This window comes from Macrobrachium rosenbergii, chromosome 13 (genome assembly GCF_040412425.1).
Source record: "Macrobrachium rosenbergii isolate ZJJX-2024 chromosome 13, ASM4041242v1, whole genome shotgun sequence".
NCBI classification, from domain to species: Eukaryota; Metazoa; Arthropoda; class Malacostraca; order Decapoda; family Palaemonidae; genus Macrobrachium; species Macrobrachium rosenbergii.
In genome coordinates, this window is record NC_089753.1 from 55,576,133 (window position 1) to 55,602,502 (window position 26,370).

General features: G+C 38.0%; 1 protein-coding gene across 3 annotated transcripts in view; it reads right to left on the minus strand.

Annotated features, from left to right (window-relative positions):
* Nucleotides 1-26,370, minus strand: part of LOC136845339 (BSD domain-containing protein 1-like) — a 122,153-nt gene that overhangs the window by 72,678 nt on the left and 23,105 nt on the right. For all 3 annotated transcript variants that reach the window (XM_067115566.1, XM_067115565.1, XM_067115567.1), the window contains 4 exons: nucleotides 25,334-25,385; nucleotides 22,431-22,559; nucleotides 21,061-21,216; nucleotides 19,514-19,696 (listed from right to left, as the gene is read on the minus strand). In XM_067115566.1, coding sequence (XP_066971667.1) covers nucleotides 19,514-19,696; nucleotides 21,061-21,216; nucleotides 22,431-22,559; nucleotides 25,334-25,385 — 520 coding nt within the window. The remainder of the gene's footprint in view (nucleotides 1-19,513; nucleotides 19,697-21,060; nucleotides 21,217-22,430; nucleotides 22,560-25,333; nucleotides 25,386-26,370) is intronic.

Below are 26,370 nucleotides of genomic sequence, written 5' to 3' on the forward strand. Positions count from 1 at the left end.
GGAGGAAGGAACAGCCGGTAGAGGAGGTGACGCCAATGCCACAACCGAAGAAGATGATAGCCTAGCTTCCTTACGCTTAAAAGGCTTTCCTATCCCTATCCCTAACCAGCTTTATCTGATGGGAACTGTATGTTTGCCAAAACTCCTGACTCCATTCCATACATTCACTGCATGTGTTCTCCTGGGAACACTCTTGACCCCTACATGCTGTACACAAAGAATGGCGATCGTATTTAAGTTTAACTAGTTTGGCGGAGCACAAATTCCCTGCGCAAACTCTGGATCCCGAGAAGCTTGAATCTGACATAGCTACGAATTCCCAGAGCTAGGCTAGCTAAATAAATAAACAGGCAATTGAGTACTTCACCAAGGAGAGACGCCACAACTAAGTGCAAGCAGACAAAGGAACCCAAACAGTTTGAGGCAGACGGACGCGAGATGCATTCCCAATACGCCCGAGAATGAAACTGACCTGGGTTTATGGGTATGTCTCCTGCCACGCTACCCCACCGGCATCCGGTGGGGTTGGGTCTCCCGCCAATTGTATCAGCTGTTCCAAACAAAGTTTGAAAATTTATATCTCGGACGTGTCGATTTTAAAGAGATAAAAGCTTTTACACACTATAATAAAATGTCATCTTTATGTAAGTAACTTACCAAGTAATTACATAGCCAAATCCCACATTGACAGGAGGTGGGATACACGGACATATTCTACAGTAAACCACCCCGTATTCAAGGGGGATGCGTAAAGCGCGCCCCCCCCTGCCAAACAGCTAAAATCCGTGAATACTTAAAACCCCTCTAAAAACACTTAGAACTGCTTATTTTGATAGTTAAAAAAAAAAAATCTAAAAATGCTTATACCTCAGTATTTTAACCCTTTAACGCCGAAGCCCTATTTACAAAAACGTCTCCCGTATGCCAGCGGCGTTCGGTGAGTTAGCGCCAAAGCGGAAAAAAAGTTCTTTTCAAAAACTCACAGCACGCTTTATTTTTTAAGATTAAGAGTTCATTTTTGGCTCATTTTTTTTTCATTGCCTGAAGTTTAGTATGGAACCATCAGAAATGAAAAAAAATATCATTATCATATATAAATATTGGAACATATGACAGTGAAAAAAAAACTCGTATATAATTGTATACAAATCGCGCTGTAAGCAAAACGGTTAAAGCTAATGAGTTAATTTTTTTTAGTTGTATTGTACACTAAATTGCGATGATTTTGGTATATAACAAATTTTAAAACGATCAAAGCAACACAGAGAAAATATTATCACAAAATGATGCATGAATTCGTAAATCATGGACGTAAAAAATGTTTTTTCAAAAATTCACCATAAATCGAAATATTGTGCTAGAGATTTCCCATTTGTTGAAAAATGAAGCTAATTGATTGAATATTACTAGACTGTAAGTGTTTTAGCTTACAATTGCAGTTTCGACCATTTCGGTCGAGTTAAAGTTGACCGAAAGTCGAATTTTTTCTATTTATCGTGATTTATATGGAAATATTTCAAAACTGATAAAAGCTACAACCATGGGTTATTTTTTGTTGTATTGTACATGCAATTCCGCACATTTTCATATATAAAACTTTATGTAATGACTAATATAAAGTGGTGCAAATATTACGACAACGAGACAAAAGAATTTCTGAGATGTTCGGGCTGAGTTACACAGCAGACGTAAGGAAAATGTTTTTTTAAAATTCACCATAAATCGAAATATTGTGCTAGAGACTTCCAATTTATTGCAAAATGAAGTTAAAGGATTGAATATTACTAGAATGTAAGAGTTTTAGCTTACAACTGCGTTTTTGTACCATTTCTCGGTCGAGTTAAAGTTGACCGAAGGTTGAAATTTTGGCAGTTATCGTGATTTATGTGAAAATATTTCAAAACTGATAAAAGCTACAACCATGAGCTATTTTCTGTTGTATTCTACATGAAATTGCACACTTTTTCATATATAAAAGTTTATATAACGACTAATGTAAAACGATGCAAAAATTACGACAACATGACGAAAGAATTTCCGAGATGTTCGGCCGAGTTATCGCAACAAGCAGATGTAAGGAAAAAATTTTTTTCAGAAATTCACCATAAATCGAAATATTGTGCTAGAGACTTCCCGTTTGTTGCAAATGAAGGTACATGATTGAATATTACTAGAATGTAAGAGTTTTAGCTTATAATTGCCTTTTTTACCATTTCGGTCGAGTTAAAGTTGACCAAGCTTGAAATTTTGGCAGTTATCGTGATTTATATGAAAATATTTCAAAACTTATAAAAGCTACAACCATGAGTTATTTTCTGTTGTATTCTACATGAAATTGCGCACATTTCCATATATAAAACTTTATGTAACGACTAATATAAAACAGTGCAAACATTACGACAACGTGATTTAAAGAATTTCTGGCGCAGACGTAAAGAAAAAGTTTTTTTCAAAATTTCACCATAAATCGAAATATTGTGCTAGAGACTTCCAATTGGTTGCAAAATGAAGGTAAATGATTGAATATTACTAGATCGTAAGAGTTTTAGCTTAAAATTGCGTTTTGTGACCATTTCGGTCGAGTCAAAGTTGACCGAAAGGTTGAAATTTTGGCAGTTATCGTGGGTTTATATGAAAATATTTCAAAACTGATAAAAGCTACAACCATGGGTTGTATTTTGCTGAATTGTACATGAAATCGCGCACATTTTCATATATAAAACTTTATGTAACGGCTAATATAGAACAGTGCAAAAATTACGACATAATGACGAAAGAATTTATGAAATTTTCGCTGAGTTATCGCTCGATGCGTAAGAAAAAGTTTTTTCAAAATTCACCATAAATCGAAATATTGTGCTAGAGACTTCCAATTTGTTGCAAAATGAAGGTACATGATTGAATATTACTAGAATGTAAGAGTTTTTGCTTACAATTGCGTTTTTCGACCATTTCGGTCGAGTCAAAGTTGACTGAAGGTTGAAATTTTTTGTAGTCGACGTACGGCACGTCCACTCGGCACCCAACAGACAATTTTAGTCGACGTATGATACGTCCAATAGGCGTTTAAGGGTTAATAGTTTTATCACAAAAAGTGCATTTAGTCATGAAAATTATATGAAAATACAGTAATTAGCAAATATTTCTCAGTGAAAAATACCACAGACAGGCAAATTTTCCGCGAATAATGTGTATGTGTTTCATAGAGAAATCCGCGAATCCGTGAGTCCACGAATCGTTAGAACACAAATATGGGGGGTTTACTGTACTCCAAAACATTAAGTCATGTAATGAATTAGAAATAGAAAAATTGCTAGCATTGAAAACAATGTCGTTCTTTGCTAGTTAAGAAGCCCTGCAGTATAAACTGCCTCTGGTTGGTGCTAAACTTAACATGTAATGGTGCGGTGGTAAAGCCGAGGGTTGCCTCTACTAAAGAGGGAGCTTTGTAGTGGAGGAGTACTCCGATTGCTACCAAAGCATCAGTGGAAGTTATGCAGTCAAGGAACTATCCGATGGCTAGCAGAACTTTAAAAGTGCCCTTGCCCTGGGCCCAGTACCATAATAAAAACAACCAGATTATGTTGTCACCTACACTGAAGTAAAACCACAACCCATCCACTTAGAGTGCCAGAACACTTCACTACAAGGTGAAGAGGCAGTAGGAGAAAATCCTATGCTTCCTTCCATGGCACCATTCCAGTAACTAAAAATTGCAAGGTACTGCCAAAATTTTAAACACTGTTTAAACTCCCTCAAAATTATGAGAAACGAAGAACGATCATACTGCTAGTAGGTTGACTTTCGAATGGATGTAAGGAATATATACGCAGTCCCCGTTATCGGTGGGGGTTCCGTTCTGAGGGTGTGATGATAACCGAAAATTGCCTCTAACCAAAAATCAGCGATTTTCAGCGCTTTTCCAGTGATTTTCAGGGCTTATCAGCGCTGAAAAAGCGCCGATTTTCGGTTATCGGTGCCTCTGTTAGTTATGTATTGATGCCAATGCCCAATTATCGGTGCCGATGAGCAGAAATCGGTAATTTTCAGCGCCGAAAATTGCCAATTTTCGTTGCTAGACAAGCACCACAAAACCGGATCGCCGTTAACCCGCGACTGCCTGTATAGTGTTTGAAAGCTGATGAGGTAGAGGCTGTTCTGACATCTTTAGCTTTCACCAGAAGGAGGAAAATGCTTCTCCTAAATCTAAGCATGTCTCAGAAGATAAAATCCATTAGGATAAAGGCCAAGATGTTCTAATCAGAGAACGACGAGCTCTTACCCTAACTCCCTGGGTTATGGATGGCCTGGAACTTCCGGCTTTTTAGGCAATACCATACCATCCGGCTGGGCAGAGAGCTCTCTATTCCTCCTCAGAGCCAGTGAGTGCTTCTGGCTCTCAGAGAATGTGCACGGAGACCAGGTTGCAGTTCTAATCAGAGTAAGAAAGTAGTTCTTGCCATTACACCATAGGATGGCCTTCGAACCTAAACATTCAAACTGGATAGAAAACTTTAGTCTTCCTCAGAGCTAGTGACCACTACTGGGCACTCAGAGCAAAAGCTGACATCATAGCCAAAGCTGGTGCCAGGCTATTGTTGGCGCCAGGAGAGCAGGGCGCCAGACGAGCTATGAGCTTGGGTGTTGTCTGTGTAATTCCTAATGGAGAAAGAAAACAGATCAAGGTCTTGGATGGGTCCCTGTCCTTGATTAAAATCCAAGGAGACACGAACAAACCATGTCTCCTTCTTCTTTGCTTGGGTGTGTCAGGAACGTCAAAGGAAATTAAGACAAGGATGCCAACGAGCTAGGTCTCCAAGCTTACACATGAGCTATGCATAGTTTGATACCCCTTAGCAGGTTAATTGTAAAATGAACATGGACGTCTCGCAGAGGTGATGTAGGGCTTGAGATACAGTACTAGCTTCAGAAAGTCCATCCCCAGGTCTGGAAGATAACAAGAGAAGATTGACTTTCATGTCTTGCAATGGTCTCTGCAATACATCTAAAAAAATAAAAACCTTCTATTGATAATCCACTGGACAGTTTGAATTCTGTCAGGGAAAGATCTAACTACCTTGGTAGATCTCTTGAAGCGAGGTTGTCCGAGAATACACAGTGGGGAAGGATCCTGTAGAGTCCACCCACAACCAAGCAGGTTCAGGGGCAATGATATGGGCCAGAATATGGCTAAGTGGACAACATAACTTGGAGTTAGCCTAAGATTGTGTCGCTCCTCCTTGACCGTGAGGAAGGGCATGAAGGGAAGTGGTCCAACGGATCTGTCTATAGCATGGGGTCTGTTGCACATGCTATAGGGATGGTATGGACCACAAAATGAGGAAAGCGAAGGTTCCTTGCAGGGGCAAACAGGTCCAAGACAGGTCTGTCCCACAGATTCCACAGATCCCAGCAGCTGGGGAATCGACGGTCCCCTTCTGACATCTCAGTGCATCTGATACCTCCTTTAGTTCTATGAACCGATCAAGTGACTAGGAGAACTGATTGATCTGTCCACAGAAACAGGGCTCTTCCTATAGAGGTGGGGGAGACATGAGACAGAGCCTTGCTTACATAAAAAATTAGAACTGTGGTCTAGTCTGAATGGTTACCACAGTCTAGGAGTGCACTAAGGTAAAAAAAATATTGAAGTTATGTGAAGAAACTTCCAGCTCTATGAGAAGGAAATGAAGGATCCATCTTTCCAGGGACCATGCCCCAGAAAAACCCCCGTTCCCTAAGAAGGCTCCCCAACCCGTAACCGAAGCATTGAAAATAAATCCAGGACTAGGTTCACAAATGAAGGAACTTCCTTTCCAAAAGACTAGGTTCAGACAACTATAAGTAATTAAATACAAAAGGAACAAACACTCCAGAGGAAACTTGTGCTGTCAGGAGGCCGACATCTGGCAAGGACAAGGAAGGGTGCTTCCTGCATCTCCAAAATCCATTCAATAGCCATGAAGACTGAAGGAAGAGGCTGTCTGGTTCATCCTCTATCCTCTGTGGGCATGCCTCGCATTGCTGATCATGTAGACTCACAGCCAAAAGAGCAAACTAGTAGGACGTGCAGAATCACAGAAAACCGTGCAAACTAGGTGCCAACTCTGCGGACTTTATGACAGCCAAGTGACAACCTCGAAATACATGCAGATTCAACAAAAACTGAACTTGATAACGCTTAGCGTGGACTCAACAATACCCTCGTACAAAACACAGAAATGCAGAACTGTACGCTGAGAAAAATTCTGAAAAGTTATAAAGGCTTAAAAAATTCCATAACCATAAGAACCAGGGACCCATGAACTTACGCTAGGTGTATGGAGGTGACTGCCAAGTATTAGGAGATATAAGGACGAGCGCTCTAGAGCAGGTGCTGGGCGCTCAGATAAATACACACAGCACTACGAAGTGGTGCCAGGAACTCAGGAAAGGGTCCAGGTAAACGGGAATTGGCGCCTTACAGGAAAGGTCATTCAACAAAGATTGAAACGGCAAGAAGACTGTGAGAAAAAGGTAGCTTTTACCATTGACAGCAAGTAGAGAACAGCAACTGTCAACATGTAAATCTTTACCGGAGTGAAGAGCCAAGAGGCTTATAGCGTTCAGTCTTCGCCCAAAACCTTGGAACTGAAGAAAAATTGGAGGACGCATTGTAAAAGTCTTATTAGGTCTGTCCAATCTGGCCAACGGCTCGTGGGCGCCAGAGCTAGAGTAGGCTCACTACTAATGTCCCGGGTATGAAGGGGAGAAAGAGGGCAAAACTCTCAGACCATCTGAAAGCAGAGATTCCTGGCAGACGGAATAACATGAAAATCTGAGAGATGCGACTGAAAGTTGACAGGACTCTGGACACTTGGATCCAACAGATTTCACTGGACACTTGGATCCATCAGATCCCTCTGGATGCTTGGATCTCACTGGGTGCTTTGATCCCATGGAACAATCTGCTCCCTTTGGATGTCTGGGATCCACTTGGCATTTAGAGGCCATTAGGTGCTTGGGAGCCACTGGGAGCTCTGCATTGCCCCAAAAAAACTACAAGAGGGCTCCTGGTCCCTATGGCACTTACTGAGGATTAAGGGAGCCTGATCCTCCATTGTGAGCTTTTTCAGTGGTCTGGAAAAATCCTGGAAATGCCAGCTGCACCCTTTAGACTCAGAGTCTGATTCACTGGAAGATAAGGTGTGAGGGTGGTACACCTTTCCAATGATTATCCACCGATACCTAGGAAACAGTGACAGGTTCGGCTGAGGAACAACTACCTGTTCTGGACACTTGGATCCAACAGATTTCACTGGACACTTGGATCCATCAGATCCCTCTGGATGCTTGGATCTCACTGGGTGCTTTGATCCCATGGAACAATCTGCTCCCTTTGGATGTCTGGGATCCACTTGGCATTTAGAGGCCATTAGGTGCTTGGGAGCCACTGGGAGCTCTGCATTGCCCCAAAAACTACAAGAGGGCTCCTGGTCCCTATGGCACTTACAAGGGATTAAGGGAGCCTGATCCTCCATTGTGAGCTTTTTCAGTGGTCTGGAAAAATCCTGGAAATGCCAGCTGCACCCTTTAGACTCAGAGTCTGATTCACTGGAAGATAAGGTGTGAGGGTCCACTTGTACACCTTTCCAATGATTATCCACCGATACCTAGGAAATAGTGACAGGTTCAGCTGAGGGAGCAACTACCTGTTCGGGCTCCCATGGACCAACAGTATGCCTCCTCCCAGGTTTAGGGGAGTCTGACAGGGACCAGGTTTTGGAGATCTGATAGGGCCAGATAGCCACATCCCAAAGTACACAGCCAGTAAAACGCCTTTCCAATGGCTGTCTGTCGATACCTGGGACCGGCAACAGGCTCAACTAAGGGGACGACTACCCATGTGCAACCCCCGACCTCCCTTGGACTTCCAGTATGCCTCCTCCCAGGTTTAGGGGAGCTTGACAAGGGCTTTCTGTCTAGGAGCATTGGGGGACGAGTAGACACCTCCTCCACTGCACAACACTTCACTATTACAAGGTTAACTTCTGTTAACCTACACACAAGACTGGCAATGGCATGGAAAAGAAGCGAGGGAGCCAGACAAGGGAGCAAGAAGAAAAAAATTAGAGGGCTAGTAGCAGAAGAGAAAAAATTGGATGCGGGGAGAGTAGGCGCCAGAAAATCAAGAGCTGGTACCGGGCGCTGGGTGCTCCCAGGTGTAGATGGTGCCAGGAAACTGGGCGTCAAGCGAGCTAGTAGCTCGTAAGCTAAGAAATCGGGAGCTGGTGAGTGCTCCTTGGCATTCGGAGCCGATCCTCGGCTGTCAAGAACGTCAATTCTTCCAACAGCCCAATGCAACCAAAAAAAGCACAATTTCTCTCCTTACTATGTTCTGCCCTTACACTTTTACAGTTCTCTGCAAAGGAAAGTGTAATAGGATGTTTAATTAGTTCTTTGAAGTACACAGAGTACCATCATACAGACAAATCACAACTCCAAACAAACATTATTTGAGACTTGCAGAGATACAGAGAATCATTACTGAAAATATCGGTTCTGTAGCAAATGCAATGTTTACCTTTTATTGCGCTACTCAATAAAGATGGTAGCGAATACAAAGTTTACTTTATCACGTTACTCGGCAACACTTTATTACATTACTCGTTGTAAAGGTGAGTTAAAACAAAGATTGTAAATTCACTACTGTAGAGGTATTCATTATCGAAAAAATCAGTTCAGTAACGAACGTAAATACTGGTTAGACAACAAACAAATGTTTACATTATAATACACCACTCAGCAAAGAAGAGTTAAACAATTAACTGCAATTTTTTCTGTAAAAGCAAACAACTGATATACTAGACGCCATTTATTAACAACAAAACAAGGAAAAAACTCATCCTGAAAGCTTTCGGCTGAAGCTACTCTATTTTCGCTTGAACACCGAAGTCCGGTTAAATAACCGGCAAAAAAAAAAAAAAAAACTGCTGCCAACACCCAATGTTAACACCCGACATCGCAGAAATAGACTGATGATTATCTTTTAAATCGTTCCTAACTCTCTCATTAGGGGGCGAGACCAGTCACCTACACTGAACATCGGTGTCGCTACCAAGAAATTTGAATTTAAGCTAGTGCAAATACAGTAAATGAAACTAATAGCTGTAAGTAACTAAACAAGTAAGTAATTACTTGTCAAGTTACTTACAGTATATATAAAATCAAGAATTCTGTGAACCAGATACTGATAAGAGGAAACCTAAATGCCCAAAAAGGAAAGGATGCTCTGTGTAGATATAGCTTAGGAGAATATATCAGGAAGGAGAGCAAAATTAGAATACCGCCAAAGCTAAGGCCTGAAGCTTCTAACACAATGTTTAAGAAGCCAAGAGTGCTGCTGATAACATACAAGAGTGGAAGAGTAAAGGAGCTGCAGCACTGGCTAATTTTACCATGATGAAAGTTAAAGATCACATTAAAGAAAAGGATAGCACTCATCTATTAGGTGTGGCTTGCTCAACACAGCATAGATAACTCCAAGCTAATATAATAGCGAGGGATAAAATGTTGATGAATAAAAATCAGTCAAAAAATTAAAACATGGAAACTGAAAAATAAAACAAAAATTAAGTTAGAAAAAATATCCCATTTAATTAGAGATGAAAATTCCACATGTAATCAAATTCATGAGCCCAAAGTCGTGGTTTTGGACTAATGGATCTAGTTACAAGTGGAATTTTCATCAAAAATTAAATAGGATACTTTTTACAGCTATGTAGCTATTCATGTAAACCCCCAGATGACTAGTGCAGGGTAGAAACGTAAATAAAACTAAAAAAAAGTTAGTAAGCCACTTGGGCATAAACCATCAATGCATACATAGTCAATTTTTCCAGTAAAATACAATACTGTATTCACAAATTAACCCATTCCCTTAATAACCCAAGTAAATTTGAGAACCATGATCTTGTACTCATTTTTACAATCATGAGAATACTCACCACCCTGAAATATTCCTAATTACCGTATTTCTATAATCCCAGTTTTATTTATTTTTTGTTGTATTCCCATTTTCTATTCTTTCTTTCCCATTAGAGGGAGCTTAGTGTGCATTTTTCTCAATAGACATCATGTCTTGTATACTTTACGATACATCCCCAAGTGTCAAATGCCCCCAAGCATTTGCCAAAATACATTCTATTTTTTCATTTCATTACATTCATTTACCACAATCAATGAAGATGAAACAGCTTTTGTCTCAGCTTCCAGCTTCACTCACATTTTGGCTCAAGCAATGATTAGTAGTTTTCTTGGCCCTAATATCTCTAGTTCGATACAGCGTAATGTTTTCAATTCAATCATCACCCATAAGCAGAAGTTGCTACTGCTGTTAAAAGGGCTACCATGAAGCAAAAGAAAGTGAAGACCAACAAGAAAAAATTTAACTGCTAGATTTTCTACATACCTTGGACACATGCTGAGACTGCCTGCCATACAGGCATCAATGAGTTAACTGTATAGTGCATACATAAGAAAGAAAAGTCAATAGATGTGGCCGCTGCTGCAGTTACACCACCAGGTCCAAAAACACTACAGCATGTGCAAAATCCTTCCCTCTCTCATGTGGAAATTGCTAGTGTACTTTCCTGGGAGTGCAGGATTGCCATATAAAAAAAGCCATCCCAATAGACTACAATATGATTTGACAAAAGGCCTATCCTTATATGAATCCACACAGAAAGTAAAAGATGAAGGATCTAGCCTGCACACTCCAAAGCAATGAGAGATCGGTTTGATCATTTCAGAAGGAAGTTTGGAATAAAAATTATAAGGATTACAGGAGAAGCAGCTTCTGCCAACAAAGACACAGCTATGGAGTTTCTGGACACCTATACTAACAGAGGAACAAGAACATTTACTGAAGAACATATTTAGTGCTGATGAAACTGCGCTGTTCTGGAAAAAAAATGCCACAAAGAACCACATTACAAGGCAGGCAAAAATAGACTGATGCTGCTGTTTTGTGCTAATTCCAGCATCAATAACCTAGGTGTTGTGATGCCAGTTTTAAGACAAATCAATTTGTGCTAATGCCATCTGGTTTTATGATCACGGCAGCCCTGATTTATAAAGCTAATCAATAAGCCTAGTAGGGAAGAGAGAGATTCCAAAAGTTGGTCTTTTGGAAGCATAAACAAAGGCATGGACTACCAGAACACTTTCCCCAAAGCGGCTCCATTTGTGCTTTGTCCCATAAGTCAAAAGATACCTCACCAGTAAGAGGTTGCCTTTTAGGGTCTTAATTGATACTGGAAATACCCATGGTTACCCAGAATCCAAAGGCATCAAAGTCATCTACTTGCATCCTCCATCAAAATCCAACCTCTAGATCAAGGGGTAAAAAGGACTCATTTAAAGTCTGTTACACATAGTACTTCTTGAAGAAATGTTCAGATTATGGAGATGATCCCACTAAGAAAGTGCAATAAAACTTTGAAACCTATATACACTGCTGATGCCATCAAAAAACCACAAAAAAAGCCATGAAAGCTATCATGCCAGAGAAAAGAAATTCAGGCTGGAAGAAATTTTCACCAGAATGCATCAATGACCCCACTGGATTTACCAAAAAAATTACAAGGTCAAACCCAGAATCTTGGCCTCTCCTTCCACCCCTACCATCACAAAAGCTCTGAGACCAGCCACAACTCCTCCTCCTCATAAAAAATGTACTGGCAACAAGGGTGAAGATCCTGATGATCCACCCCAACTTTTAGAATGAACTGAAATCATCATCATCTTCTTTCGACCTTATTAATCCCACTGTATAGCAGGGTCGGCTTCAATTCAACTTTCTCTATCTATTTCTATTCCTTGCATCTTCTTCCCCCAGGTCCCACCTCACCCATATCCCCCCTCACCACATCCACCCACCTGATCTGCTGATGGCCCACACTCCTCCTCCCCATCACTGGTATGTTCTTTGCTCTCTTGATTGGTTCCACCTCCTCTCTTCTTATTACATGGCCATAGTATCTCAGACGAGCTTCCCTAGCCTTCTCCTTTACACTACATATACAGGCAGTCCCCAGTTATTGGCTGGGGTTCCATTCTGACGGCGTGATGATAACCAAAAATTGCCGATAACCGAAAATCAGCGATTTTCAGTTATCTGTACCTCTGTTAGGTATGTATCGGCGCCAATACCCAACTGTCAGCAACAATGAGCAGAAATTGGCGATTTTCATTGCTAGACAAGTGCCGTAAAACCAGATCGCTGATAACCGAGCCCATCGATAACCGAGGACTACCTGTACCACAATTCTTCTTATATCTTGACTCTCACTCCTTTCTAGTAGTGATATTCCAGCGATCCATCTCACCATCCTCATCTCGGTTCTTTCCAACAGTCCTTCCTCTTTCCTCTCAAGTGCCCAAGTTTCTGTCCCATATAATAGTAGGGGCCTGATAACTGTCATAAATTTTCATTCTGAGCCTTAATGGCATTTTCTTGTCTAAAACAGCTCCAGTTACTTCCCTCCATATTTGCCATGCTTCTTTCACTCTCTGTCTCACTGCTTTCTCAGTACAGGCAGTCCCTGGTTATCCACGGGGATTCCATTCCAATGGCGTGATGATAAGCGAAAATCGCAGATAACCGAAAACTGGCAATTTTTGGGGCTTTTTCGGCAATTTTCGGTTATCGGCACCTCTCTTAGGTATGTATCGGCAACAATACGTGATTATCAGCACTGATAAGCGGAAATTGGCACATATCGGTCAGCGCCGAAAATCGCCGATTTTCATCTCTAGACAAGCGCTGATGACCGGGGACTGCTTGTACCTCCCTCTTCTGCTATTATTGATCCCATATAGTTAAATTCATCATTCTGTTTTAGCACTGTACCATCTTCCACTTAAATGTTTACTTCTTCATGTCCTTCTTTATTACTAATCATTAGCTCTGTCTTTCCAATGTTCACTTTCAATCCTTTCTTTTCTAGGGCTCCTTTCCGTGCTAAAAACCTTTCTTGCAGTTCTTCTGTGTCCGCTATAATGACTAAATCATCAGCAAACAGTTCCCACAGTTCTTCGTTGTTCCTTAATACTGATGTCAAAGTGTCTATAACGACGAGGCACAAGAACGGACTCAGAGCTGATCCCTGATGGAAGCCAACCTCCACAGGGAGTGCCTCAGTCTCCCCATATTTTGTCTGTACACTTGTTCTTGCCCCCTTCATACATCATCTTCACTAACCTTACCAACTTCTCTGGTACTCCTCTCTTTCTAAAACACCAATAAACTACTCCTCTTGGTACCGTCATATGCCTTTTCAAGATCCACAAAACACGTAACCTTTCCCGTTTCCTTCTAAATATTTCTCTTGGGCTTGTCTGACTATGAAAATAGCATCCACAGTGTTCTTTTCTTTCATAAACCCAAACTGCTCCAAAAGCTTTAGTCCTCTGTAGTTCCCACAGTTTAACACGTGTCCTTTTTTTTTTTTTATACATTTTAATCATCCAACTATCGTCCCAGTCCCTTGGCAACTCCTCTACATCCCAGATCTTTTCTAATAGTGTGTGCACCGACTCTTCGCCTAGATTCCCCAGTGCTTTAATCATTTCTACTGTTAACTCTGATTTTCATGCAGCTTTATTTACTTTTCCTTTCTTTCTAGTATTCTCAACTTGACTTTCTCTGGTGTTTGCTATTGGTCCTTCTACTGGAGGAACACTTTCCAGTCCTTCACACTTAGTCTCAGTGTTTAATAGTTGTGAAAAATATTCTTTCCATCTTTTCTTGACCTCTTCTTCCTCAATTAAGATACTTCCATTTTCACCTTTAATAATTCCTACCTAACCTACATCCTGCCTGTCTTTTCTTCTTGCTTCTGCAATTCTGTAGATTATCTTTTCTCCCTCTGGTGTTCCCATCTTCTCATAGCGATCTCTCATGGCTTCTACCTTTGCAATTGCTACCTTTCTCTTTGTTTACCTCTTTGTTTGATAGTTGTTATCTTCTTCCCACCCTCTTTTGGCTATACTCTTTTCCTTCACAGCTGTTTGAACCTCTTGATTCTACCACCATGTTTCTCTTTCTTGTTGCTACTTACCACTTGTCCTCCCACACACCTCTGCTGCTGCTGGAACCACAATCCCTTTCATATCATCCCATATCTCTTCAGGCAATTCTGACATTCCATTTACATACCGGTATCTCTCTTCTCTGGCTCTTTCCACTTTACTTCTGAACTCTCTTGAATTCTCCCCCTTCAGCTTCCAAGTTTTGATCCCCCTATTCCTGGCTGGGGCTTTTTTTTTTTTTTCCTTATTGCTTTCAACCTAAAATCTGCCACTACAAGTTTATGTTGAGCTACAACAGATTCATTTGGAATAACCTTACAATCCATAATGATTTTCTTGTCTTCATTCCTAACCAAAACATAATCAATTTGTGTCTCATTTTGTCCGCTTTTGTATGTTGACCAGATGACTTCTTTTCTCAAACCAGATGCATAGCTTCTGCTAATTCTAACAATCTATCACCTTCCTGGTTTCTTCTTCCAAAACCTCTTCCTCTATGTATTCCTTCAAAGCAATCAGAATTCTCACCTACATGGGGATTCATGTCCCCAGATAACACTAATAGTTCACTTCTTGGAACTCTTTCTATATATTCTTCTAATTTCCCTCTGAATTCCTCCTCCTCCTCCTCTTCACTACATCCTTGTTGAGGGGCATATGCCGGGATGATATGCCATACTCTCTTATCTTTCACAAACTTTAAGCCCATTTAGAATAAATTAAAGTAATGCTGTACAGTTTTAAAATTCTCATATGTTATGTGTGTGCATGTGTGTGTATATCTGTGTGTGTAAGTGTAATAACTGTGCAGCAAGAACTACATCAGGATGTTTGCGATGAATCATCATTCAATATCACTGAATCATTGTGTGCAACATTCAAGTGGAAGTGGATATATATTCATATCTTTATGTAAGGTACTGGTATTTTTAGGATTGCTCTAATGTTTTTTCTACTGGTATTATTTTATGAATTCAAAAGCATATTGTATTGTTTACTAAAATGAGTGTACTGTACTGTCCTACAAATAATTTAGTAAATAACTGACGTGTTCTGTTAAATACTGGTAAACTTTTTTATGGCCAACTCTACAGTATTAAGATTTAAGGTTTTGGGGACCAAAAGTTATCAACAAACTTTCAATTTTTACAGGCGCTAGCAACCCAAACCAATTAAGGGTCAACTGTACAATTTTCATAAGGGGCTGGCATCCCAACCGGCCTGAGTTCAAGGGACAGCTGTATCTAAAAAAAAGTGACAGTGAATATAGTATCAAAGACTGGTTGATGAAACCACTGAAAGATTGCATACAAAAAGTAGCAGGAGCATGTGGGGTGATATCAGGGAATGGTTATAGAGAAAGACACTAAGTGGTGGAATCATGTGGTGCAAAGGGCAACAAAAGAAAAGAAGATGGCCTTAAAACTATGGCAGTGGGCAACAGGGACGAGGTTAGAGATGCATACAAGGAAAAGAGGAGGAGGGAGGCTAAAAGGCAGGTGGTAACAGCAAAGAAGAGATGGGATGAAAGAAATCAGAATATTAATATTAGCAAAGGGGCTTAGGATGCACAAATATTCCTCCCATGGTTTTGTTGGGTGATATTCCACAGCAGAGGATTTCTGAGGATAACAATAAAGGCATCAGACAAAGTCTTGCACTTCCAACTCCCAGCACTCTTTTATTAAGAGCAACAGCATGACTTGTCAATGAAAAGTGCAAGGAGATATCGACAGAAATCTCAAGAATAAGATGATTGTAAGCACTTCTTTTAGCATAAAGAAACCACTAGTCAATACACTTTCCAAATCCTGTGGAGAACACTGTTGACTTCTATACAAAGGAGACTTTACATGTGGATCCTATACAAAGGAAACTTTACATGTGGATCTTTAACTGCAGAGGACATGAAAGAGTTGCAAGCACAGCCCTCTATACCCTCACAAGTATACATGTTATCATGAGAGTAACTACCGAAGATCCCCAAAAATACACAGACACAAGTAATGGGGAAAGTAATACAGTCCACAAGATGAGCAAAAAATCTTGAGCCCTAAGTAAGCCGTAATGATGAGATCGTAAATTTTAAACTGTCTTACACAATTAAATGTAAAACAAAACAATGCTGAAGAAAAAGTCATCGTGAGCATTCTAGAAGCAAACATCTGTCAATTAGCACTTTCAACATACAAGAGGCCAAGAACCCATCCATGGAGATATTTAAATGAAGACAGAAGCCCAAAATGCAAAACAAAACATGATTTACCAGCAATACATGAATGGTAATCAATGGAACAAAGCTGTATTTTAGAGAACAGATTACCAAATACTAAATGAAAATACGTCACTTCACAACACAAACTAAAATAAACATGCAAACATATAATTCTGAAGCAAACTATGTGAAGTATAAATATTCTCTTTACACAAAAACAAGCATTTACTACAACATTGAAAAACCAAATGAAAAAATATAACTGTTTAAACTTTAGCATTTACAATAACACTGAAGTACTGAGTGAAAAAATGAAACTGTTAAAACTTAAGATCAGATAAAGATCACTACTGCATGTATGCTACAACCGGACCGAGATGGAAGCCAAAAGTTCCCGGATCCTCCACTGTAATAAGTCTCACCATTACATTAACTGCCATTTTGTTTTTAATAAGTGCAATTCACCTTTTGGATTATTCACTTACATTCGGTACAATTGTTTCAGAGATAGGCCATTACTTTATGTGAACACATTAAACCTCATGTTATGATCTTTCCTATTTCTGGAATGGCTGGGGTAGCCATATTAAGTAAACAATACTTTAAGAAGCTATGTTGATGTTGGCAAATTGGATTAATGACAGTATCCATTTAACCCTTTCATATCTGTATAGTTATCACATCACTGAGGGCACATGAGCCCCGATGTGTCTGGGAGCGCTCGACAGTGCGAAAAAATAATTATTTAGAAAATTCAGCAAAAATATAAATTTTATGCCAACAACGTTCATTTTGCTGTCCTTTTTTTTCTAAATGTTTATATTTTATGGTGGAATAGTCAGAATAAGAGTCCCAGCCCTCTAAATACAAAAAAATGTGAGTTATTGCACGAAAAAAAAAAAAAAAAATCTTTATTTATTTTCATATTTTCGTTCGTAACCCAAAAACTATGAATGTCAGGCGAATGAATTATTTTTTATGAGAAAGCCAACAAAATTCTCTAAATATCGACATATAAAAGAATGGAAAACGAATAAGTCCAGCTGGTGAAAAAATTGATAGAAAAAAGGGGAAGAAACAGAGCGCTCTGCCCGGCCTATGGTGAGAATTATCGCTAGAAAAAAGATTTTTTTGAAGAGCCCTATCTCGGTTATTTTTCATAGAAATTACTTTGTAAATATACGAAAATGTAGAGGAAAAGTTGAAGAATAATGTGAGAGTCAAGAAAAATGGCTTTGGTAACGACAACAGTTTCATTTTGACATTATAAATTGATTGAAACGAAAAAAAATGTTACCGTTGTCAACATTATCGTTAAGTAGCTCAAAAGCTATAACAGTTAGGCGAATGGATTATTTTTTTGAGAAAGCCAACAAAATTCTCTAAATATTGATATATAAAACAATGAAAAACAAATAAGTTCAGTTGGTGAAAAAATTTATAGAAAAGAGGGTAAGAAACAGAGCGATTTGCCCGGCGTATGGTGAGAATTATCGCTAGAAAAAAGTTTTTTTTGAAGAGCCCTATCTCGGTTATTTTTCATAGAAATTACTTTGTAAATATACGAAAATGTAGAGGAAAAGTTGTAGAATAAAGTGAGAGTCAAGAAAAATGGCTTTGGTAACGGCAACAGTTTCATTTTGACGTTATAATTTGATTGAAACGAAAAAAAATGTTACCGTTGTCAACATTATCGTTCGTAGCTCAAAAGCTATAACAGTTAGGCGAATGAATAATTTTTTATGAGAAAGCCAATAAAATTCCCTAAATATTGACATATAAAAAATGGAAAACAAATAAGTCCAGTTGGTGAAAAAAATTGATAGAAAAGAGGGTGAGAAACAGAGCGCTCTGCCCGGCCTATGGTGAGAATTATCGCAAGAAAATTTTTTTTTTTGAAGAGCCCTATCTCGGTTATTTTTCATAGAAATTACTTTGTAAATATACGAAAAAGTAGAGGAAAAGTTGAAGAATAAAGGGAAAGTCAAGAAAAATGGCTTTGGTAACGGCAACAGTTTCATTTTGACGTTATAAATTGATCGAAACGAAAAAAAAAGTTACCGTTGTCAACATTATTGTTCGTAGCTCAAAAACTATAACAGTTAATTGAATGAATTATTTTTATGAGAAAGCCAAGAAAATTCTCTAAATATCGACATATAAAAAAATGAAAAACGAATAAGTCCAGTTGGTGAAAAATTGATAGAAAAGTGGGTAAGAAACAGAGCCCTGCGCCAGGCATAAGGTGAGAATTATCGCTAGACATTTTTTTGAAGAGCCCTACTTGGATTTTTTCATAGAAATTACTTTGTAAATATACAAAAATGTAGAGGAAAGGTTGAGGAATAAAGTGAGAGTCAAGAAAAATGGCTTTGGTAACAGCAACAGTTTCATTTTGACGTTATAATCTGTTGAAACAAACAAAAAAATGTTACCGTTGTCAACATTATCGTTCAGTAGCTCAAAAGCTATAACAGTTGGGTGAATGAATTATTTTTTATGAGAAAGCCAACAAAATTCTCTAAATATCGATATATATGATAATGAAAAATGAGATTCAGAGCCCTGCCTAAAATCCAGACATCTCTTATGTGATGCACTAACAAATTTCCGCTAGTTTTACCGTATAAAACTTTTTGCGAAAGCATGTTGAAACTGTTCTCGATTGACGTCGCTGTATGTAAACAGCCACTGCGTGTTTACCCAGCCTGCGTTTAACGCATGGTCTCTGACAGAAGTGTGGCCTGTCAGGCCTGCGTGGGTGCGATCAGCTGATGTCATTGTGAGAAATTTTACTCGCCATAGATTTGCCCATGCGCAGTAGAGGAACTAAAAATTTATAGAAAATAGAGGATACCAAACAGAGTGTTTCCAATAATGTAATCCTAAATTTTATAAAAAAATGTAAGATACGAGAGAGAAAACGTGGGTAGGATCAGCTGATTTCATTGTGGAAATTTACTATGCCAGGAATTGCGCATGCGCAGTATAGGCACTGCTTGCCTGGCGTATCGATGCCTGAGTTACGGTCCAAGGTATGCTTTAGCCTATGGAAACCACCAACTGTCCGAAAATAAAAAAAATTTACCCCTACCATTTTAACGCATTACGAAAAATGTCGGTAAATTTTACGTGCAATTACGTCAGTCAGACAAGAAGGGGGTAGGGGGTTATTGCGTAATATGACGTCAATTGGGCAGGAAAGGGTTAACTTCCTGTACATACCTGCGCAGGAACTAAAGCAGTATAATTATGCCTAAGAGGTTGATTGTTTACGAGGAGATCAGATAGCTCTGTTTGATGTGACTCTAAATCAAATGTTCCAAGCCATTCTTCATACTCCTTTTCTTCTCCTTCAGGATCAGTGAGGAATGTAGCTGCATCTTGTGATATGGCATAAATGGCCGCCTGTTAATAAAATAATATCAATCACTTTCCCATATAGTAAATAAAAAGACCTTTTCTAAGTTACCTCAAAAATGTCCTATGCCTTATATGAAGGCAGGTCCTTCCATTGGCTGATTGCTTTACAAAAAGTTGCAAAGGCAAGTCCTTCCTTAGCATGACTACCAAAGACTGATTCCCAACCCCCATTATGTTATTTGCCATTTTACATAATAGTATCAGTGTTGCTACTACACTTGTTACATCTACAAATGTGAGTCAAAGAGATACAGGAAAGCACAGAAAGCAGATTGTTATTTACAAGTGGAGAGATGAGATAATTTGTGGAAAATAAAAAATAGTACACAGGTGTTTGACCACAGGATAAGAAAAAAAGTTTGTGACTGCAAAAGGGCATGGCTAATATTTTTGAATGATACCAAAAGGTTGCAATTATATAAGTTTAAAGGACTTGTAAAGCAAAACAAACAAAAAAAATTTGAAGAGAACAAACTGGTAGAGGTTGTACGGTATTTGGAAGGCAGGAAGGTGGAATAAAGAATACTCATATAGCTGGTACGAGTGGTGGACTCACAAAGCTTTAACAGTTGAATACGGTAACTGTACAATGAGGAAAAAGAATCAGGAAATAGATAAGGCAAAGATTACAGCAGGATACCAGTAAATGTTATAGCATACCATAAGTGTGACTACAGTATTACCCATCAGCTTTAGTCTACACTAAGAGACAAAAACTTTGAAAAATCATAAATCTCAAACTGAAAACATCATTCTACAAGAAAAATCATTAAATTAAAATATTTAACAAAAACATTCCCCTACCTTCTAATGGCTTTTTAACATTTGATTTTTTCTGATGATTATTTGAATAATCAATGGACTACAGTATAACATAGCTTAACAAGATTATAAAATTGCTCACCATTTACTTTTAAAATGTCATCAAGTGAAGCTTTAGCAACCATAGGGTTTTAAGACTTTCATCATGAGATAAAACTACAAAAGTGTTTAACATTCTAACTAAAAAAACAAACCAGAGTTGAATCTGGTAAGTATGGACTGCATGTAACAGCAGCATTAAGGCTGCCTTTAATAGAAGAAACAAGTCTTAGTGGTTTCTGTTTCAGTAGAGAACCATCAACCACAGTCTCAGTGTTGGGGAGATGTAAATTATTTGATACTTTCATATAATGGTTCACAACAGAATCAGGTTAAGTTCACTATGCTCCATAATATCATAAAACTCTGAATTCTGCATGGTTCCTATTACTGCAATTATTGCAATAATAAAAATATACAAATACTGTACATTTTGCGCATATCCAACTAAAGAAATCACTTTTATCCTTGCAAAATACAAAACTAACCTGAAGTCTGTTGAGGATAATAGGTTGCTGATTACGTATAACAATTGCTTCTTGATCTGCATCGTCAGGTGGTGTAGTAAAAACTTCAGCTACATGATTCAGAAACCCACTAACACTCTTTTTCATATTATTTGCTGTACTTTCATCATCATCCAACTGAAAAGGAAAATACAAAATATAGCATGGTAAATTAAACTCATCTGAGATAAATCAGTGAGGTGTTACTTAAAAGGTTAAAACAGCAAGTCATGAAAAACTCCTCAAAATACAAGAGCTTGTAGTACCAATTACATACGCTTAAAACTATGAACACCTACTGTTGTTATCTATTAAAAACTGGACTTTCAAGTAATGGCAATGAAACTTTTGCATAACACCACATGATGTCAGAACTGCATCCCTCCTTAAAAGTAAATTAATCAGGAGAAAAAAAATAAGTGATATCATCTATGCTACCAGCTAAAAGGATCATCTTTGTTTAAAAAAAAGTATAGTCCTGACTGCTGTTAAAGAAAACAACCTATTACAAAGGTTCAACCTCAAGCCTATTACAGCAGAGTGTCTGTAGGCATAAAAGTAATCAACCAATGACAGTGACAAAACAGACCATTGTCTTAGCGGATGGTAAGTAAATGTTACGGACAATGGCAGAATGAAAGAGGTACATAATAACATAGAGCAGCAAGGAAGGTTTCAAAAGCTCTATAAGCATTCTGGAAAAGAAAATGTCTGCATATATGTATGTAAACATAATGTGAAGCCAAGTCTTTATGGAAATGACACTGAAGAATAAAAACATAAAATTCAGGTGTTGGCATGAATGATTTCCATGCATATTGAGAGTGAGGAACACTGAAAGCCTAATAAGCACAAGTGAAAGCCAGATAAGTTGTTTCAACAATTTGGTCACAAAAATAAATATTGAATTAACAGTCTGGTGAAAAAGATGAACCATTTAAAAATTTTGAGAGGAAGGAGAAAAGATAGCCTAAAAATACTCTTGCAATATTCACAGAAGTGTTTAAAAAAGTGCTATGACCACTTGATAACTTAATACATGTAGATTAAAGGCAAATAGAACAGTATATATTTATGAGGTTCATGCATTCTTGATATTTCTGTGTTAGTATATAATGCAACTGTCAGTTTAAGAAGCCTTCTCTAAATGTTTGTTTACGCAGCAGAGAACTGAAGAGTAAATACAGTACCTTAATTTCTAGAAACAAACAATGAATCATGAGTGTAAACTATGTAAACTAAATCTTATCAATAAATAATTCAGCTTTGATGTTGGCATTCCTTACCCAACATAACATGTTGTTCAATTAAACAAATTTTTTTCTTGAATTTGCTGCAAAGCAGAAACTTACTCGTAGCTTTTCCTTAAGTGTACTGGCTGTTGATGAGACAACAGATGATGCTTCTTCAGTAACAACTTTAGTGAACTCATCAATATCTTTCTTGACAAACTCAAGAACTTCGGAGGACTGAGACACAACCTGGCAAAAAAGGGATAAGTCAACACGAATTGTTATGAATGTACTGTACATAAAAAAGTTCCATATATAAAGTTTGACCATTTCTCTCCTGTTCTAGCAATTTAAAAATGTTTAAGTTTTCCGGTAAAAACTGTCGTAGTTTTAAGGCAAATATTACTAGCTGAGCACAGTAGATGAATGACTTAACTTGTTTTTGAGTTACTTACTACAACGACAATCATCTATATGCCAAAAATACATTGTTTACATGTACAAACATAGGCCTACTCACACACACAACAACTACAGTATATATCATACATAAAAACTGATAAGATAAAAATACTGACGCCAATGATGTTTGTATCTACAAATAAGAAACATCATCCCAAAGACAGAATATTTGTGCAATGCTTCAGTCATGTGACCAAGCAACTGCTACAAATTAGATACAGCTGACCAACTCTGCATATTATTGTAACTTCATTAAAGACCAACACCTTAATTTCCTGATTATTAATACCAACCAAAGATGGCGACAACCTTCATTCTTTATTTTACCCTTTCAGGGACTTTGGATATACCACATCAGTTCAATTTCTACGGATCCAACAATTTTGATATACTTATACATCAGTTGAGAATGACCTTTTAATTCATTACAAATCACACTTCACCATCTCAACGAAGAAACTTCTGCATGACACTGCAGTATCTCTACCAAAACAGTGTACTGAACTGTTTTGGATAGTAAAAAAACTATGAATATATTTTCTGTATGCTCAGAAAGAGTGTACAAATGTATGATATATAAATTTCTGCATCATTTTTTTTCTCTTTCCCTTCTCCTTTCCTTGTACATTTTTACTACCAGTTACAAGCGCATCAGAGCACCTTTGTCTTAGCATAAGAGCATCTTCATCGCCTAGGTAACTTAAAACCTGTGGCTGGTATATCTTCGACTCATGAAGATCCATTTAATTTTTAAAGGTAGTACAGTAGTCTAATAATCCCTAAATGCAGCGCAAGAAAGGAGGACGTACAGTACGTTCAAGGCCTGACCCCAGTGTCAGTTAACCCTTAAGGGCTGGGCCAACCATATATCATGCAACTGCCCCAACCAGGCAAACTTTGAGGTTGGCCAATTTAAGAAAAACACACATCAGTGGAAAGCAGAAAATGTGCAAATGCACATGGTGTAAGAAAAAAAATTCTAAAATATTTTCCCTACCTTCCACAGGAAGTTGAAAGTGACTACAGGCAGTCCCCAGTTATTGGCGGGGTTCCATTCTGACAGCATGACGATAAGCGAAAATAGCAGATAACAGACGATTTTCGGCAATTTTCAGCCCTTATCAGCATCAATAAGCACCGTAAATTGCAGCTTTTCATTTATCAGCACCTCTGTTAAGTATGTATAGGCACCAATAAGCGAAAATTGGCGCATATCAGCGCCGAAAATAGCCAACTTTCTTCGCTAGACACGTGCCGAAAAACCGGATTGCCAATAACTGAGCCCGCCAAAAGCCGAGGACTGCCTGTATTTACAACCCTATGTGGGGCTTCTTTTACAAAACACTTGTAAATTTTACCAAGTTATACAAGTTTTTTCTAATAATTTATTTTATTTCATTTTGTACAATTATAATTACAGCTCACACAATATCACAACAGATAAGAACTAAAATCAGTAACAAATTCTGAGTAGATTTGTTGTCAAACATTTACGTAAATTTACTGAGATCACGAGATGCAGTAACTTTTTTGGAGGTATACATGTTTTTTCTAATATTTCTTTGCAAAATTAAAATTATAACTGACATCATATCATAAAAGATAAGAACTAAAACCAACAGCAATCCCTGGGTATATTTATGAGCAAATAAATAAAAAGACGTCATGGGAGAGAGAGGAGCAAGACATTCCCCATCAAGTCCAGAACAATACTGTACTGATCTCCCTAAGATCCCCACTGATTGACCTGAGCTGAATTCTAAAGTTGCCATCATTCATTTATGGGCCACTAAAGTGATGGAAGCTCTTTCCTACTCGATACAGCCAAATTGTATGGAGCATAATATTAATACTCCTCAGAGGGGATCCGTCCACCACCCAAAACCTGTTTTAGATCCTGTCATGAGGGGATCCGTCCACTAAAGGTTAAACTGGTTGTATGATATTTCCATTATTTTCCTCAGAAATGCAGACCAAACTCATAAGAAAGAAAACATCAATATTCTGTACACCTTATGGGCACAACTGATATCAGTGACCAACTAGTTCACAATTCCAAACATTCTATTAGAAATAACAAATAATTCCTATCTAATGGTTGTTCCACCACAGTACATACAGTAATTTTGTCTTTTAAAAGGTTTGTTTTGTATTGATGTATGTCTCCTTTTACCCTTTCTCTTTTTTGTGATTGTTGCATAACACTGACATTCACTGCATATATCCCAAATACCAATCCACATAAAACTGATATTCAGTAAGGATAACTCACACCATTTTGCTCCATACCACTAACCTTACTATGCCCATAGAATTATGAACCTATCAATCTGCAGCACAACCATTCTCAAATGAGAAGTTGAAAGAAAATCCAAGTTTTTACAATTCTTGTAGCTTACTGAAACTTTGAATCCACTGTACAGCTTCTCATTTTTCCATTAAGTTTTTAACCAAAAGCCCTGATGTAATATATTGTACCGTAGTAAGAAGGGGGTGATACTTAACACAAAACACATCATATGAAAATTAATTTGATATTTATGTTTGCCTGGCTACATTACCTTGTCTCTAGCACTCTGGAACCAGCCCCACCAGCTTCCATCACCTCTGCCTCTGTTAAAAGAAATAAATGTTTTATACAAAGCTAGATTTACATAACTCAAACAACAGTTGCACACAAGACCAATGATCTCTCACATTAACTAATATAAATTTCAAAAAAGGCAATTCCATCTGTAGTAAACCAAGGAATTTCACATAGACTTCCCAGTCAAATGAAGACTATTGAAAAGGGGTATCTAAGAATTATTAAGCACATTTATAAACTAATTAATAATCACATTTATAAAACTATTTTTGACATCTTAATATGAGTAATGTATGCTAAGTAGAAACAACTTAACCATGTACAGTGACATATGTAAAAGAATTACTGTATAAAACTCACTAACAAAATTTTAACAAATAACATTATTCTTAAGAAGTTAAACAAGACTGATATTTCAAAATTCCCAACACTCATATAGTTAGCTATATGAGTTGTTCTCAAATACAAATCCAAAGCGAGAGAAAGACAACAATGAAGCTGGACAGCCAATGCAACAGGTAAGAAGAACTAGAAAATAACTTTAGCAAGGTTAGTATTAAGTTCAGTTTAAAAAAAAAAATAATTTCTTCTTATACACAAATATTCATATTCCACATAAAGACATGCTGCTTGTAATAATAAATACTGTACATTAAGTCTAAATCATCAAAACCGAAACCATATTTACCAAATTACCATTTTGGTAAAATAACAACTGAGTCGCAATATCTTCCAATGTGTTAGATCACATAAACAGGGCTCAGCACGCTAAACATCAACAGACAATATAATTTTGCTAGAGTCAATACACTCTTGTATACTAATTGCAAGGACGTAAGCAAATACATCAAAAACAATTTCAAAAATGAATTTCAATTTTCAAAGACTGAAAGCACAATTTTATCTAGTAAACTATACCAATTTTAAAATGGGTTCTCCGAGTAGTTTACCTAAGTTGGACAGGTGGCAGAAATTGCAAAAGATTGTCAAGGGAGATACTCATTCCCTCAA